The sequence below is a fragment of the Amborella trichopoda genome, chromosome 5 (assembly GCF_054954075.1).
Source record: "Amborella trichopoda isolate Santa Cruz 75 chromosome 5, AtrichopodaSantaCruz75HAP2 v2.0, whole genome shotgun sequence".
In the NCBI taxonomy this organism is placed as follows: domain Eukaryota; kingdom Viridiplantae; phylum Streptophyta; class Magnoliopsida; order Amborellales; family Amborellaceae; genus Amborella; species Amborella trichopoda.
Window position 1 is genome coordinate 37819632 of NC_142340.1, and position 17829 is coordinate 37837460.

The following is a 17829-nucleotide window of genomic DNA, read 5'->3' on the forward strand; positions in this document are numbered from 1 at the left end:
ATCGTCCACTATGGTTTCAAGCAAAATATATGTTCCTGAAAATTTAAAGAAAAATATGAATATTACTGAACAATAATTAAATCTACTGGGAAGACTTACCAGAAGGTGCTGGAGTTATCCCTACAGGTCTTGATCTGCCCCACACCCGATCCCCTTACCGATGGTACACTTTTAGTCTTTTAGGTATTGCTGAAAATTCTGTGATGGGAAGCTTTTCAGGCGATACGTTTCAATCTAGGGTTTTAGAGAGCTAAAAAACTTAACTAGGGTTTTTACAAACCCTATAGGAACATATTAGGGCTGAATTTATGAGTTGAGATGGGCTTCTTTTCTTTCTTCAAAATACAGCAAACCCTAATTAAGGGTTTGGAGGTGCCATTTTTCTTTCAATGGGTTGTGTGACTCTTTATGGGACAAAGGGCATGTAGAAAAGGGAGAAATATTTTCTTATCTGTGCATGAGAGGGAGAGAGAAGTATGGCGTGAAAGAGAGAGAGAGATCTAAAGGCATGAGAGAGAAATCTTGTTATCTATTTTGAGAGATGGTTCAAATTGATTTAAATAGAATAAAATCTATTTCCCATTTTGAATAGGATTCTAATTTAGGTATGCCTTAAATAAATTTTCAGCTTAACCATTGGGATATTTGGGAAATATGTGGAGTGAGAGAGATCAAGATCTGAGCCATCCATCCTGCGAATCAGCCGTATGATTTTGAGTGGAAAATAAGAACTTTATCCTCTTATAATTAACACAAGTGCAACTTCTATTTAAGTTTGAATTATACACTTTTCGCATTATCTAGATTTTTCAAAATCTATAGAAAGTAAAAAATAATCTTTTCAAAAAAAGTTTGAATAGGAATGATAACTAGTTTTAAAATAGAAGATTCCCTATCTAACTTCAACGTCCCTATCTAACACTTACCCAAAAAAAAAACTTCCCTATCTATCTAACTTCAACTCAGAGTGGCACACTTAAAATAAAAAAAAGGGACATGCCACCTCAGGGGATCACATGGCCCCACACATGGGTGGCACACACATGTGGATTTGAAACCTTGGTGCCCACAGTGCCTTGTCAAGTTCTAAGAATTTCAAAAATGCCCTTTTAATCAATTTTACAGCAGAAATTAAGTTCAAAATTCTGAAAAACATTGTACAAAATCATAAAATCATTTATAATACTAAAACTTAAATAGAGTAGAAGTTGACTGGTACCAATAGGTCAAAATTAACGACAATAAGAGAACTCCACTTGACCCAAGAACCATGATCATTGCTGTTTTCTTATATAACCCAACAAATACTCATGACCCATAGTCTCAATGCAGGGGCTGATAATTAACTTGTCAAAGTTGGACAATAAACATGAGGACCATGATCCTAGAATGTGGATTTCGATCCTTCCCTTTAAGAGTGAGCCTAGCACTTTGTCATCGTAGTGCAAAGGGGTTTCTCTCTATGTACATTTACATGTGTCGTTTTATACGGCTGCTTCCCAGTAATGCATCTGTCGTGTACGTCGTGCGGAAGGTTGTTGAGGTTTTGGCCCTTGCTCTCACATGCATACAACTGTACACATGAGACCACATAGTTCTCTTAGCCTACAAACATCATCCTTGGGCATCTCTCTGACCTCAACAAGGGATGACCTATTATAAACCCTTCTCCATCGAAGTGCATAAACCGCCCAACCCTTAGTCAATCAACGCACACACTCCACTGAAGCGCATATTCCACTATAAATTATCATTTGTACATGCTCTCTAGGCCTTAAAGGCCACAAAACAGAAGATACCTCTCTCACAGCGCCAACGCGAGATTCCGGATTAGAGTTGCCACCTAGGTCATGGGATCGTTACAATTGTTTGGTCTTTCATGTAGTAATGTAAAAGATTTGAGTGGTAGAAGTTTCTTTGTAAACATAGTTCCTTTCCCGGTGTTGATGTTAAAGTTGCTTTTCAGTCGAAACAGATGTTTCGTTGAATACTTATCGTTGGTTAGAAACTACTTCATTGCGTTTTAGTCAGTTGAATATTTATTGTTGGCTAGAAACTACTTGATGGCGTTTTAGTCAGACTTAGTCTGCTTTTCAGTCAAAACAGAAAGTGCATTAGCTGACTTTATACTCCACTAATTAGGGGGACTTCTGCATAATTGTTTAATGGGCATATTTTAACTTTATCATGAAGTTGTGAACCTCGTAATGCTGAGCTGTCAATTTATATTTTCTATGGTGCTGATAGTTTTATTGTCACTATTCTATTTTTTGTCTTACTTGTTAGATATTGTGGCTTATGCTTATCTATCTTTTTATGAGTATCAATGGTATTTTTTTGTATTCAATGGATGTTTAAAGTATGAATACATCGCCAACTGTATATTTTTTTTAAATGCTGCTATTTCTTGCTGACATTTAGATCCTTTTTTTGTAATATTCATTATACAGGTTAAGATGTGGGACCCAAGCCTTCGTGGCTCAGAACTCAAGGCTACCCTAAATGGACATACCAGGTGCTCCGTTTTGTGTATTTCCATTATAAAACTTTTTTTTACTGTGTCTAGGTTTTGTCATCGTAGTCAATCATCTCCTGCATTATATGATTAATACTTTCTACGAAATCATTCGGTTTTCATATGAAACAACTCGTAGTTATCAGAAGAGATGATATTCAAATCTATCTAATAATGCACATTAAATTCCTGTAAGTGCCTATTGCATTTATTTGTTTTTTCCCTTGATTTGTTGGCTTGTATTTCTAAATCCTTGCCTCAAATTGCATATTTTATTTTATTTCCTTGTTCCTTGAATCTATCTCCATTGGAGCAGTGGTCCAAATTTTTCCATGTATCTTTTTTTTATTGAGCACTTGGTAAAACAGAGCTATTTGCTGTTTTTTCTTTAGGAAGTATAGGGTTTCTCTATAAGGGAACTGATTTGGTGATGCCATTGATTTGGAAAAGTATTTTTCCTTATCCACTTTTTGAGTCAGCTGTAACTTTTGGAGTCATTTGGTTGTCATGTGCACCATCCATATTCAATACAGCCATGGTCATAAACCCTTGGCTGCATGCACTGGTTTTTCTTATTATCCTAATTGGCTTAGGACTTCGTTAAGACAACTAGTGGATGCATCCATGTACCCCTTTTTTCTTCAATAACTGTCAGTTATTTTGGTGCAGAACAGAGTTAAATCAAGATAGGCATGCAAAGGATCACAATGTACATTCTGATGTCTTGGATTCTTCACTGCAAAAGAAAATATACTTATTCTAATCACTAGGTTTTTTTTTTTTTAAAAAAAACTTGGAAAATGTTAATTTTCATGGGAAGATTTTTATTTCTAATCACGTCCATTGAGGTTATCCCCATTTGCAATTCTTTCCTATTTTTTGTTGTACTTGTCATTTGTCTTTATAGCACATTAAGAAATTGTAACTTTGGTATGTTTGGATTTCCATATTTTTCTGTTAGAAGTGCTAACAAGTTATTGGCTGTAATATGTGAATCTATAAGCCACTTTTGTATCAAACCTTTATTTGTCTTTCTTTTAGGTCTGTCCGCGCCATTAGTTCAGACAGAAGCAGGGTTGTATCCGGTTCTGATGACCAATCTGTAATCGTTTGGGATAAGCAAACCGTTCAGCTACTGGAAGAACTGAAGGGCCATAATGCACAGGTTTGAGCATGTTCCTTTTATATGTAGATAACTGTGGTCACTGTGTGTTATATTTAAAGCAAATATCTGAAAGGTAGACCATGTGGTTCTAGCCAAGTATCATCATCATCATAGCCTTTCTTGGTCCGCCATTGTGCTCTATTTAAGGTCATACCCTCAGTGTAGCTATAATTTCTCATATCTTTTCGGACTACTTCCAACAGTGTTTCAAAAAGCGCTAGGTGACACCTGGGCTGTCGGGGGGTCCAGGCGGCCCAACGCCTAGGCGGCCGCATAGGTGGGCGCTCAGAACCTGAGTGGCCCAAAAATGTTTTTTTTTTTTTTTTTGGCTTTTCTCTTTCTAAAATAGGCTCTAATGGATTTTAGGTTCCAAATGAACCTAAAATCCACAATTTTGCACTTTTAGTATTAAAAAAATGACTAAAATGCCCTCAACGAATGGCATTTCAGCCCCTGGGTGGGTCGCAGGCCCTTAGCGGCTGCCTAGGCGGGTTCAGACGGGCACCCAGGGATACCCGCCTAGGCCTGGGCAGTGTGCCCAGGCCTTCTGGACCGCCCTAGGCGTTGGGCGGTCCTCTTTTTGAAACACCGACTTCCAGCCGCATCCTGAGCCTACCCTTGCTCTTTTCGATCATTCCAGTTGAACTAATTCGCACCTCCTAATAGGTGTTGTACTGGGTCGACGCCACACATGGCCAGCCCACCTAAGTCTACTCTCTCTCATCTTATCACTTATTTGTGCCGCACCTAAACTTTCCTGAATGGATTTATTTCTGATTGTATCCCTTTTCGTCTTGTCACTCATCCATCTCAACATTGTCATCTCCACTACACTCATTTTATGGGTATATTGTTTTTTTTTACCCAACATTCCGCTCCATAAAGCAAAGCTGGTCTCACAGTTGTCTTATAGAACTTAACTTTCAGCTTCATTGGTATGCGGCAGTCACATGAAATTCCTATTGCACAACTCCACATCGCTCACCTAGCTTTAATTCTATGTGTGACATTTTCCTCAATCTCTCCATTTTCTTAGATTATCGACCCTAGGTATAGAAAGTGTTCTGTATTTCTTGGTCGTCAATCTTAGCTACTTCCTCGTCTCTACTCCTATTATTACTAAACTTGCATTACATATACTTTGTCTTAGTCCGGCTAATTTTAAAACTTTTGGATTCTATAGCATCCCCTCAAAGATCTACACTTAGTTTTAGCCAAGTATATACAATTAAAATACTTTCTCACTGTATTTTATTTAATACTGGCTGGACCACTTACAATTGCCAATTGCAACTCAAAAATCATAGAAACAAACCCGTAATATAATCTAGGATCCTTACTTGCATGCCATAAAAGAACTTTTTATTCAAAGTAAATCAATATACTAACAGAGTGAATCAAGGACCATGGAGCAGTAAAATACCAGATCACCTTATCTTAGACACCTCCAAGGACTTAGCACACCGCACTTCGGATCTCCAACATGGATGGCGCTGATCTAGGCCATTCACTTCGTCTCATGAAAATGGGAAGCCAAGGAAAAACATTTATTCTAGAATGAGAGCATGGCCAAGGATAAATTTCAATCTCAATGCTATGGTGTAGGGCTCACTAAATACTTGAGCCCTAGGGTGGAGAAGAGATGAGAGAGAGTGGTGTGGAGCCCTAGGGTCTAGACTAAGGGGGGCTATTTGTAGCTTCAAATTAGGCTTTGTTCTAGGGTTTTTTAAGACTTGATCTTGACTGTTGGTTTAAGTAGATCTGTGGCTTGAAGAGAGGCTTCCAATCCCAGTCATCCATTCCTTAAATCAGCCATCATGATTAAAAAGAATGTTCTAGAATCTTTATCTCTTAGTTTCTTTGACTCATTTTTATCAATTATTTGATTATTTTCATATTAATGTCCTAAAATCTCAATTTATGAAACAAGTTGCTATAAGAACTCTCAGTGAACCCCTTCTCTCTTTGTCTCTCAATCAATCATCAATAAAAAAAGAAAAAAACACCCTTAAGTTGGACCTCTATCTAGAAGACTTAATCAACAAGTAACAAGGAGAACAAGAGGAGGAGGTGGGCTATTTGAGGTATGTGGATCTGGCGTGAGCCTCATGCTCACACCAAAATGCGCCTCCCATGTGTGGATGCTACTCCAAATGGGCCCCCACACCCACCACTAGATAATTTTAAATTTCTTAAATTTTTTTTTAAAAGACCATTTCGTATTTTTAAATATAAACCTGAAGTTCAACTTATAGCTTTGTAGAAATTGTTTTTGAGGGGAAAAAATACAGAGCATTTCAAAAATTCATTTTAATGTTCACATACCTTTTTTTTTGGTAGTTTAGTGGGGAAAAGGCCCCTTACTCATGGTAGGAATGGAACACAAGACTTTATTTATGGCACCCACTACCCTGGGTACCAACGCCATAAGTCCATTCCCAATCATAAAACGTATTGAAATATAATTAAGTTTGAATTGGATCCTCTGGGACAAGAGATCTACGAATTAACTAAGGCACTCCACCTATTCTAGCAGCGATGAACTACAATTATCTTCTCTAACCAACTTAATGGAACCCATGTTCCATAGTCAATTGCAAGGGCTCATGATTGGCCCATTAAGGTTGGCCAATAAATGAAGATAAAATGACTCGTGTATGGATTACGGCTTTCCCCTTGAGGACAAGTCATTCCCAATATGCATATTATCGTAATGGTGCAGGGGGTCCTCTCTTTTGCACATGCACATGTAATACCCCTATAGGTTGCTTCCCAAACATGGCTATCTTGGGCCCATGTTGGTGTGATTGCAATGATGACGACTTGACCCTTGTCCTCTTAGGCCTTCCGACAGCGCATTAGGGGTTACGAAGTCCACTAGCCAACAAACCACCCTGAGCATCTCTTGGGCCTCATCAAGGGCTAACCCTACCAACGCTTCACAAGTGTGCTTTATGCCCAGGGCTCAAGGGTTTTAGACTCTATTCTGGGCCTCTGTTAGAAATATAAAGCCTCTTATCTTTGCTACTCGGATGTCATTCGGAACATGGCAGTAGTCCCATCTTGATGTTCTCGGTCTTCCGATGTAATCGTGAGTCGTTATCGCAAAAGATCCTCACACACTCGTATTGCATGTGGTTGTATCTCAGCAGCTTGCGGAAGTTCAACTATATTGCTTCTTTCACAGCTAGACAATGTGACCACATTTTCAGGCTTTGTGGTGGACATCACCACAATATCTATTTCCGGTTGCTCCACTATGGATAAACAGGTGCTCCAACTAAGATATTAAGTCATTTGGATCTCTTTGGCAGTTCACCATGGAATACCACTATATTTGAATATTCATGCATCTAAAAATTACTGTGGGACATGCAATAACTCCCTCTCAAACAAAAATGCGTAGACTAGCTACTCTCTTAATACCCTCATGGTGATACCATGAGCTTGTTCAGTAGGCCTCATGCGAAAATAACCTTCTCCAGTTTTTATTGCGAAATGTAGACTCTTTCTGGGCCATAGAGGTTCAACCACACTTATGTTTTGGTTGTAACTCTTTAGAAGCCAAGTGATCTTATCCACATGGCATATGTCAAGGAAGCCAAACAAGATTGAATTCCTAAGATGCTTTCTTTGGTTCTTGGTCTTAGGCAGAGTTAATCCAGAGCATTGAATCCTTTTTGGGCTGTAACGAATGAGTATTATTCTCAACTTCCCTCCATATATTTCTCTAAAAATCATATGTGGGAGGTGCACCTCCTATAAAATCTGAAACCCTCCCCCCAAGAATCAACCCCCAAATCCTTCTGAGTGGTACTACCATGCAAATTCGATAGTGACCGACTTGCTAACCATGGATCCACCCAGAAATCCACCATCTGACGACTACCAATACTCCACTGTACGTTGTCATTCAACTGCAATAAGCCAAGTAAAATTCCCTTCGCTTCAGCCTCCCATATAGAAGAATTTCTAAAATATCGATATTTGAAAAACTATGCTGACAACGAGGATGGGTTTTCCAAAATTCTCCATGCTAACTTCGTCATTCCTACGATATTGAAGCCTGCCATTTCCCTTACCCCGAGACCTCCTTCAGCCTGAGTAGTGTCCATTTTATAAGACGAACAACTTTTTTCTCTGCCTCACTGGCCCACAAGAAGTTTCTTTGTAGTCTCTACATTATATTACATGTTTTCTTAGGGAAAATGAAAGATAACAGCCAAAAATCCGCTGATGCTCTGAGTACAGACTTAAGCAATTGAAGTCGGTCTGCATATGAAAAACATAAAGGCTGCCATGACCCAATCTTACCGAACACCTTGCCTGCCAGACTATGGCAATAGTTGTGCTTCAAATGTTCTCGAAATAATGGTTGGCCCAAATAATGGACTGGTAGAGCTATTGTAAGGAACTTTAACTTCCTCAGGACTCTCCCATATCCTCCGTATGGTCCACCAAAGAAAAAGGCCTTGCTTATGGATGAATTCAAAATCTGAACAGTAGTCCTTTCAAACTTAGAAATGAGTTTAGGCATAGCAGCGGCAAAAGAAATGGATGCCTCACAGAAAATAAGAACATCATTAGCATAAAATAGATGAGGCACCCCATAATCACACCCTGAAGGAAATGCCCTGGGAACTATGCCTTGCAACATAGCACAATCATGCTGCCTACTAAAGAAATCTATGACAACCCAAAATAGATATGGAGATAGAGGATCCCCTTGCCTCAAACCATAGTTACCGAAATCTCTCCTCGAACTCGCGATTCCTGTTCCCAAACCCGTTTTCGCTTTTCAGTTAAGGAAACTCCACAGAAACCGTGTTTTTTGAATCAACAAAACTCGATTCCTTTATTTTGGAATCTCGATTCCCTGCCTAGGTGGGAACTTTTTTTTTGCAACATAGGAAACTCGATTCCTTAATTTCGGAATCTCGATTCCTCACATATGTGGACACTAATTTTCGGAACCAAGGAAACTCGATTCCGTAATTTCGGAATCTCGATTCAACACTTCTTTTAAAAGTATTCTTCGGAACCAAGAAAACTCGATCCCTTAGTTTTGGAATCTCGATTCTTTAATTTCGGAATCTCAATCCAACAGATCTAGAGAAACTTGAACCCCCTAATTGTCGATAGACGCTCCCAAATAGATTGAATCTGGCTTCCAGCGAGGTTTACATCTTGATTCCATGTTAAATGATACACGATTCTACATGTAATGGAACTCGTTTCGTCAAGGTTTTGAATAATCTACACCGTATAAAACATTGGTTTCTTGAAAATAATAACCACAAAAGTAATGTTTTATTTTCTAGTGGATATCATGCTTTAAGGTCCCAAATGATAGTATTAGACGACATGTGTACTAGAAGGGGCTGTTATTATTTATAAGGCATGTATTTTAGAAGGAATTTAATGAGATTGTGTTGCTTTTTTAGTTATCTTTATTAAGTTTCTTATATTTGCATTGATGTAAACTGTTATAGTTTCTTTACCTTGCTCATTGTTATGTGAATTGCTAAAGTGAACTTACACCACGTCTCACCTTGCAACATTGCTTAGTATTTTACTACCGATTGCAAAGTGATTATTAGTATTGTTATTTTTACTTTTTTTGCCTGATTTCAATGCATATAGGATAATGTTCCTTATATTTGCGGTGATGTAAGCTGCCTTGGTTTCTTAATCTTGCTCATATGTTATGTGAAATGATTTAAATGCCCATAGAATAATGTTTCTTATATTTGCGGTGATGTAAATTGCTTTGGTTTCTTAATCTTGCTCATGTGTTATGTGAAAAGACTGCTTAAGTATTCATACACCATGTGTAGCCTCGCAACATTGCTTAGTATTGAAATACTGAATATAAAGTGGTTATCAATAATGTTAATTTTATTTGTTCGCCTCTAATTTAAATGCTTATAAAATATTGAAATCATTTAATAACATATAAAGCAACACACATGGATTGATAATTGGAAGTCTTGAATTTATATATTGTGTAATAAAAAAAAAATTCAATACGTCATAATAGAGAGAGAGAGAGAGAGGGGAAGGGGAAGGGGAGGAGGATGGCTATGACTTGTTCCTTCTTCCACACTTACGGGTTGTTGTGAGGAGCTTTTGTGTAACGGTAGAAGATGTTGGAGGAACTCGAACTGTGGCAGACGATGGAGACACTCTTGGGGTGGAAGATGATGGATGCACTCTTGGGGTGGCGCTTGGTGAAGGCTGGCTGAGGAGGCGCTCGATGGTACCTTCAGTTGCCAATACATCTGGGTGGCTTGGACTACTAGGTGGCTCTCTTGAAGTACCCAATGGAGTGACAGATCCCAAAGGTAGTGTAGATACAACTGTCATCATCAACATCGAGGCATGCATCCAATGATTCAAAAGCCTCTATGTCATCCTCGAAGTGATTGTCTTCAGGATGAGAGTCCCAATTCTTATATTCAACTTTGTAGTTCGTCTGCAATCTATTCAATAGTCTATCATTGTAATGAACATACACCAATGATTCGCAACGATTTGCATTCAACCAATTTTGATTAACATTATGCATGTAGCTATACATGCTCTAACATCTCTCTGCACATGAGAAATTAACACTTCGTGACAACACCTTCACTGCAATTGCATGCAATTATAGAGAAACATCATCATAAATGTCCCACCATGACACTGCTTTCATAGAACCCCTATCAACAATAGATGGGGAGAGGGTGAAAACCCCTATGTTCCCAAGAAAATCGCTAATTTGTTGTCGCACCCTTCCTCGTTCCATGTCATCTAGAATCAATGCATCATGGGTTGTGTGGGAACGAGCAGAAACTTCTGAGTCCTGGTGGGGCTTCATCCTCCTTTCACCCCTAGGTGCTAGTGTAGCCAACCGCTCTCGTCAACATGATATAGTGATACCCAAAAAACCCTATCATAGGGCACTGCTCAAAGCAATTTGTAGACACATTTTAGGCCAAACTGAATTCCTATGGCAAAGAAACATTAATTCATTTGCCATAAGGATATTATTTGTAATTAGCCTACCTTTCAATAATGCAGCCTGCATAGGATCAATAATATCTGCAAGAACAACTCATAGCCGATTAGAAATTATTTTGCTAATGATTTTGTACAAGACATTACACAACCCAATTGGTCGAAAATCTTTCATCACCCTAGGTGTGAAGAAATCGTTAAGGGCCAGAAAAAGATCCTTTTTAATGACTTCCCATCCAAACTTGTAGTATGCCACTGAAAACCCATCCGGACCTGGGGCACTTTCATTTTTTATATCCCAAATGCACACGTTGATCTCGTCCATATTTACTGCATCCACCAATTTGTCCTTCTGAGAAGAACTAAGAAGAAATGGTGGCAAGAACTGATCAACCATATGTACGTCAATATTACTCTCCTGAGCCAATTTATCTTTGAAATAGCTAATCATATGATTTTCAATTTCAGCCTCAATAAACAAATAGTTCCCATTCTAATCTTCCAAAGAGATAATTATGTCATTCCTCCCCCTCACCACAATCGATAGATGGAATTATTTGGTATTGGAGTCCTCATCTTTTAACCACGTTTGACGTGATTTTTGCCTCCAGAATCTTTCATCATGACCTAGAAGATTCTGCAATTTCTGAGTACACTTTTTTTCTACTTGCATGAATGTCTCATTGCAAGGATCCATGTGTAAGCTATGATACAATGATGATAGCTGATGCCGAACTACTGCAATGGATTCCCCCACATAGCTAAACACATCCTTGTTCCATGAACGAAGGTCAGCCCTTAGCCTTTAGCCTCTTAAGTTAAGCAACAAAATGATACATGGGTGTTCCCCCCACTCGACTTTGCCAGGAATTAGAGATAACATCCAAAAATCCATGATGCTGCTCCCACATAGAAAAATACTTAAAAGGTTTGGGCCCAATCGAACCCAAATCAGAAATAGAGACAAGTAAGGGACAATGATTTGAGGTACATTTAAGAAGTAATGCATCTCCTACTCAACTAGCTATTAGACCAAGAGAACGACCCTTTGACTACACCAAGATCAGCTAGAGCACAATCCGACATGACTTGAGCAAAATCGCTTGAAAATGGGGGTAAAGAACTGCTAACCCCCACTCTCTTCGATTAATCCAATAGAGTATTGAAATCCCCTAATACTATCCAGGGAAGAATAATAGTTGCTCCTATAGCCCTCATATGGTCCCAAAGCATAGCCCTTGAGACATAACTAGATGCATAAACCCCTGAAACAACTGAGATATTTCCATTACAAATACGAGTAGCCTCCACAGTTATCATCTGACATTTACATCAATCATTTTGATTGAGTAAATTAAAGGATTCCACAGGACTAAAATTATGGATCTACCATCAATCTCATTAGTAATAAAGGTATTATGGAATCCCAACTTTTTAGACCAAATACGACTCAACTCCACAGGAAGTTTAGTTTCCAATAAAAAAACGAGATTAAGATTATGTTGTCCTTGTAAAACCCCAATATCCGAAATTCTACCTTGGCCCTGAAGGCCCCTGACATTCCAAGTTACCACTGGCATAAATAAAATTAACGGTTCGGTTGTTTGGTAAGGGAAATCTTACCTTCAGTAGTTGATGGGGCACATTGAGCCTTATAAGGTGACCCCTTCTTGTCACCAGTAGCTGACAAAATTGATCCTTTATATCACCAATAGCAGATAAAGATAGCCCCTTCTTGTCACCAGTAGTTGCTAAAGAGGCTTTTAATTGCGATCTAGTTCGAGCTTGAGGAAGCCTCTCACTATTCACATGATCTTGCATTTGCTTGCTAGAACCTCCACCTTACTAACTTCTTTATCCAACGGCCTGCCATGATTTACTGGGACCATGACTTTTTGAAACTCGACTTTATGTTTGGGATTATGACCACAATCGACATACCCCATGCCATCCTCTATCTTGACCCCATGAGGCTCAGTCACACCCTTACCATTTCTAAAGGTTTTCGGGTCCTCCATAAGCAGAGGAGAGGGATCCAAACTGCCATCAACATCATGCTCCTTCCCATCTTTCTCTATGTCAGCAGTGGCGTTAACCTGCTTGAGACTATACTCACGTTCCTCTTGATCATTACCATGGACTACCGAATGCATGCTTGTAGGTGCAACTGCTTCATCAGTCACCACAGTCGTCATGCCATCATGTGTAATCATAGAATCGGTCCAGAACTGCAATTTGTGGCAAGGGCGAGCATTCGCCATCCTCAACTGATGACGAAACACTGCCAATCACTGGCAGCAGATCCTCGTCATCGCTAGAAACACCAAGATTTTTGACATTAGTCATAATTGTAACCTCATACTTCTTCTGTGCATCAGATTCACCCATATGATTACTAGTGTCCACTGTATTTTGCTGATTAAAGCCCAACTGCCTGCTCAATAACACACACATTGTTATCCTCTTGGACATTGTTTAAAATTTGAAAAGCATTAGAGATGCTTTCCTTTGGGTCCACTTTGTTATTAACATGAAAGCCAACAGTGTGGTCAGTAGTAGGCCCGTTATACTCCTTTGGCACATTGGAAAGGGTTGGAAAACCATTAGTTCTTTCCTTCACCCTCCTTTTATATACTAGCTGCTGTCACCCTTTGATTACCTTTCAACCCTCTTCCCCTGCGGGTAACTTAACGGCATTGCCAACGTTAGAAACAATTGTTGCACTAACCTTGATGGGAGCCTGTGACATTTAGAACAAATTGAGGGTACCAACTTATAAACTATCTCTTGCCTATAATCCTGGCCATCCATGTCCAACCAAACTTCACATTTAGAACAGATTGAGGGTATGAACTCATAAACTATCTCTTGCCTATAATCCTACCCATTCATGTCCAACCAAACTTCAGTTGAGCATATTGTAACTAGATCCAATGCAACACACACCCTTGGCTCAGCCCTTGATCTTAATTTTGTCGGTTTGTCCACGAAGATGGGCGTTCCGACAGTAGAGGCAATACAAAATAGAATTTCTGGCTCCCACTACACCATTGGCAACCTTGGCAATGTGATCCAAATTGACACAGTTTGCCAAGTATGCCTGGAGAGTTGAACTGATGGATTCCATTCTTGAAGCATGCTCACCTGACTTAATACATCCCACTTTCAGATGAGCATTCTTTTGATAAAATCACAATTTCTCCCAACTCACAAAAAATTTATCTTTCCAACCTTTCGGGTGTGAAATACAATCAATACTCAAAATAAAGACTTAATGTGAGACCCAAATCACACTATTTAATGGATCTATGAATTAGTAACACTCACGTCAATGATGAGTGCATAGTTCCTGGATTTTGCAAGATAATTGACATCTCTAAATGATGACTCCCTAATTCTCAAGTCTTACATGAACTCCCTTTGAAAGTTTGTAGGGTGATGCTACTCTCAATCCACAAAATAAGGTATGATTTGCCAAACAATAAGTACTCCACCCACAGGTCCAATTCAGTGTGCCAAAATAACATAAAAACCCCAATACGCATACTGCTTGTAGGTGTATGAGTCAAGCCAATGACTCTTTCGGAGGTGCAATCCTTAGACTCGAAACCATTAGCTCACACATTTTTTATTCAAAAACAATAAAGACGACGGGAACAAAACAATATTGCAGCATGAGATCCGGCTTTGATGCCAATGAAAGGTGGACAATGTGGTTCTCGACAAGTATACACAGTTACAAAATTTTCTCACTTTATTTATTCATACCTGCTAGACCACTTACAAGTGCCAATTACAACTGAAAAATCATAAAAAAGAGACCCTAATACAATCGAGGATCCTCATTGCTTGCTATAAAAACTTCTTATTCAAACAAACCGGGATACAATGTACTAGACTGAATCAAGAAATAGAACCGTAAAATACCTGATTACCTTGCCTTGGATCACCTCTATGGACTTAGTTCACCGCACTTTGGATCTCCAACACCGATGGTGCACATGATCTAGGTCATTCTTTGTCTCACAAAAGTGGGAAGTCAATACCGTAGTTCTAGAATGAGAGCACGACCAAGAATAAATATCAATCTCAAAATTATGGGATATGGCTTACTCTATACCTAGGCCTACTACCTTGCGATGTACCACTGTTTGTCTTTCTTGGGGTGTAGCACACCTTTGTGCCTAGGCTTGAGAGAGAGAGAGAGAGAGAGAGAGAGAGAGAGAGAGAGAGAGAGAGAGAGAGAGGTGTCTAGAGGTTACCCGCAAGGGGGGTATTTGTAGCATCAAATTAGAGTTTGTGTGGTCTAGGGTTTGCCATTATAATGAGATTTAATCATGACTTTTGATCTACAGTGATTTATGGGGTGAAGTGAGGCTTTCAATGTTAGGTATCCATTCCTTAAATCGACCATCATGATTAAAGCAAAGGTTCTAGAACCCTTATCTCGAAGTTTCCTTGATCCTTTTCCATTAAATATTTGACTCTATGAGAAAATGGTATGTGTGTCATAAAATCTTATTTATGGAAAAGTTATTGTAAAAACTCTCAATCAACCCATTCTCTCTCATAATCAATCATCAATCAAAAAACTTTGCCAAACTTGGTCATGACTTAATCAACAAGTAACAAGGAGAGAGAGAGAGATGCAAAGGTGGGGCATGAGAGCAATGTGGGTCCCATATGGGCCTCAAGCTTGCAAGGAGGACTATGTGATCTACCACAGTATGTATAACTTAGAATTTTTTGTTCTTTCTTTAGCAATACTGGCTAAATCACTTACATATGTCCCAAAATACAACATTAATTTACAGAAATAAAACATTTCTAAAAAAAAAATTAGAAATAAAACCTAATACGACTTAGGATCTTCTCTTGCATACAATAGTAATTCTATACAATCAAACAAAATACAATGCATGATGAATCAAGAAACATAGAGCTATTAGAATTATTGAGTACCTTGTCTCAGGCTACTCACAAAGACTTCGTACACCCCACACCGGTTCTCCTCCACTGATGACGTACAGGATCTAGGATTGTCTTGAATCTCACAAATCTTGGGAAGCTTGGTTAAACCCTAATATGAAGTATGAGAGCATGTGGACAAAACAAAGGCTTTACCCTTGATCTACTATGTGGGACATCCCCACCTAGAGGAGTGGCGTGCCACCTTTTGGAGAGCAGAGGGGATTTTTGGTTTTAGCAATCCTTATGGCGATTCTATCTAGGTTATTGATCATCGATGACTTGTAAGGTGAGAGATCTTAGCCATATATTCTATAGATTAGCCATCATGATCTAGTAGAAGGTGTCAGAACCTTATCACTCCGCTTCTTTAACTTAAGCCGATGAAATATTTAGTGTAGACAGAATATATTATGTATTTTTTGTTTTTTTTTGTTTTTTCAATCAATCTTCTACACCTTCCAATTTTGAAAACAATCATCCTTGTTTCACATAATAGTCTATTTTGATTTTTAAATCACTACATGTGTTCATGCACAAGCCGCACCCAGTGTTTCAAAAAGCGCTAGGCAGCAACTAGGCGGTCCGGGGGGGTCCAGGTCGCCCAGCGCCTAGGCGGGCACCCCGAACATGGGCGGCCTAGTAGAAATTTTTTTTTTTTGGGTTTTCTTTCTCTAAAATAGCTTCTAATCGGTTTTAGGTTTTAAATGAATCTAAAATCCACAATTTTTCCCCTTTAGTATTAAAAAAATGATCCAAAAATATCTTTAAGGAGCCGTATTTTCGTCCCTAGGCAGCCGCCTAGGCAGGTTCTGGTGGGCGCCCAGGGATATCCGCCTAGGTGACCGCCTAGGCGCTAGGTGGTCCGCTTTTTGAAGTAGTGGCCACACCATTCAAGGAATAGGAAGGAGTGGGGTGCCGCAGTTATGGATGACACAAGTTTGCCCCATGCAGCACATAAGTGGGTCTAATGTGGTGGGCCCCATTAAATCTTTGGCCCCCACAATTTGAATTGAATTTTAAAACAGTTAAATTAATCTTTAGAAAACCATGAATATTTAATCTTTTTTCTCTCTAGATATTTAAGTATTTAAAAATTCAATTTTAACTAATTTAAAAATTAATTTTGATAAAATAAAATATTCAAAGGATTTTGAAAATTCATATTAATATTTTAAAATTCGTATTAATATTTTAAAAATTCATATTTTGATCCAATTTCATTAAGAAAAATGTGAATATGCTGAGGCACTCCATCTCTGTTAGAAACTATGTTCCACACTCACTTTCTCGAATTGACCCTGTAGTTCCCATGACCCTCAGTCCATCATAGGGATTCTTGGACTACTACTGCCATATAATAGGTAATGAGAGCACAATCTACAGGTTCCCCCTTGAGACAAGCCTTGGTCACGCATACCTTTGCACTCTTATCGCAATTGGTGCACTCTCATCACAATTGGTGCATGGGGGCTATCTCTCGCACATGTAGATGTGACACCCTCAATGTCGTCTACTTTCCAATGTCGTTATCATATGGACAAGCCGTGATATGGTCACGATGAGGATTTTGGTCCTTGTCCCTTCAGGCGTACCATTCACACAAAAGGATCACAAAGTCCCTAAACACAAAAGGTATTAATCGATTCAAGAAATAACTGGACCCCTTGGGCCGCCTCGGCACTGCCTAGCGCTTTTTGAAATATTGAAAACAACCATGGGACTGTAGCAACTCCCACTCAAATAAAATACATATCACACATACTATCTCAACATGCTCATGCATATGCCATGAAGTAGTAGTACAACAAGTCTCATGCCAAAATAATTCAATGCTTGTGGTCTCAAAATGTACAATCCTTTATTGAACCACAAAGGTTCAACCACACTGGTCTTTTGATTGAAATCTATACAAACCATGGGACCTTATCCAACCAACATGTGTCAAGGAAGCCTAACAAGATCAGCATCCTAAGACATTCCTTATGTTTCATGGTCTTAGGTAATCTAGGATTCTAATGAGCTGACTATGAGGTCTCATAATCGTACTATAAAAATACGAGTCAAGACATGGGAATTTAAAATTAGTGCAAAGATAAATGACACTTTCTCTCATGTGTATAAAAATAATTTATTTGGCTCAATATTTTTTTTTTTCTTTTTATCAAAATTCTTGACT

The 17829-nt window shown here is 38.8% G+C and overlaps 1 protein-coding gene across 2 annotated transcripts in view; it reads left to right on the forward strand.

Annotated features, from left to right (window-relative positions):
* The window catches only part of SCD1 (stomatal cytokinesis defective / SCD1 protein (SCD1)), a 104287-nt gene that overhangs the window by 62384 nt on the left and 24074 nt on the right, over window positions 1–17829 (forward strand). For both annotated transcript variants that reach the window (XR_016055400.1, XM_006837710.4), the window contains 2 exons: window positions 2451–2515; window positions 3557–3680. Coding sequence is in view for 1 of the 2 variants with exons in the window: in XM_006837710.4 (XP_006837773.2) it covers window positions 2451–2515; window positions 3557–3680 (189 nt within the window). In the remaining variant the exon portion in view is untranslated. The remainder of the gene's footprint in view (window positions 1–2450; window positions 2516–3556; window positions 3681–17829) is intronic.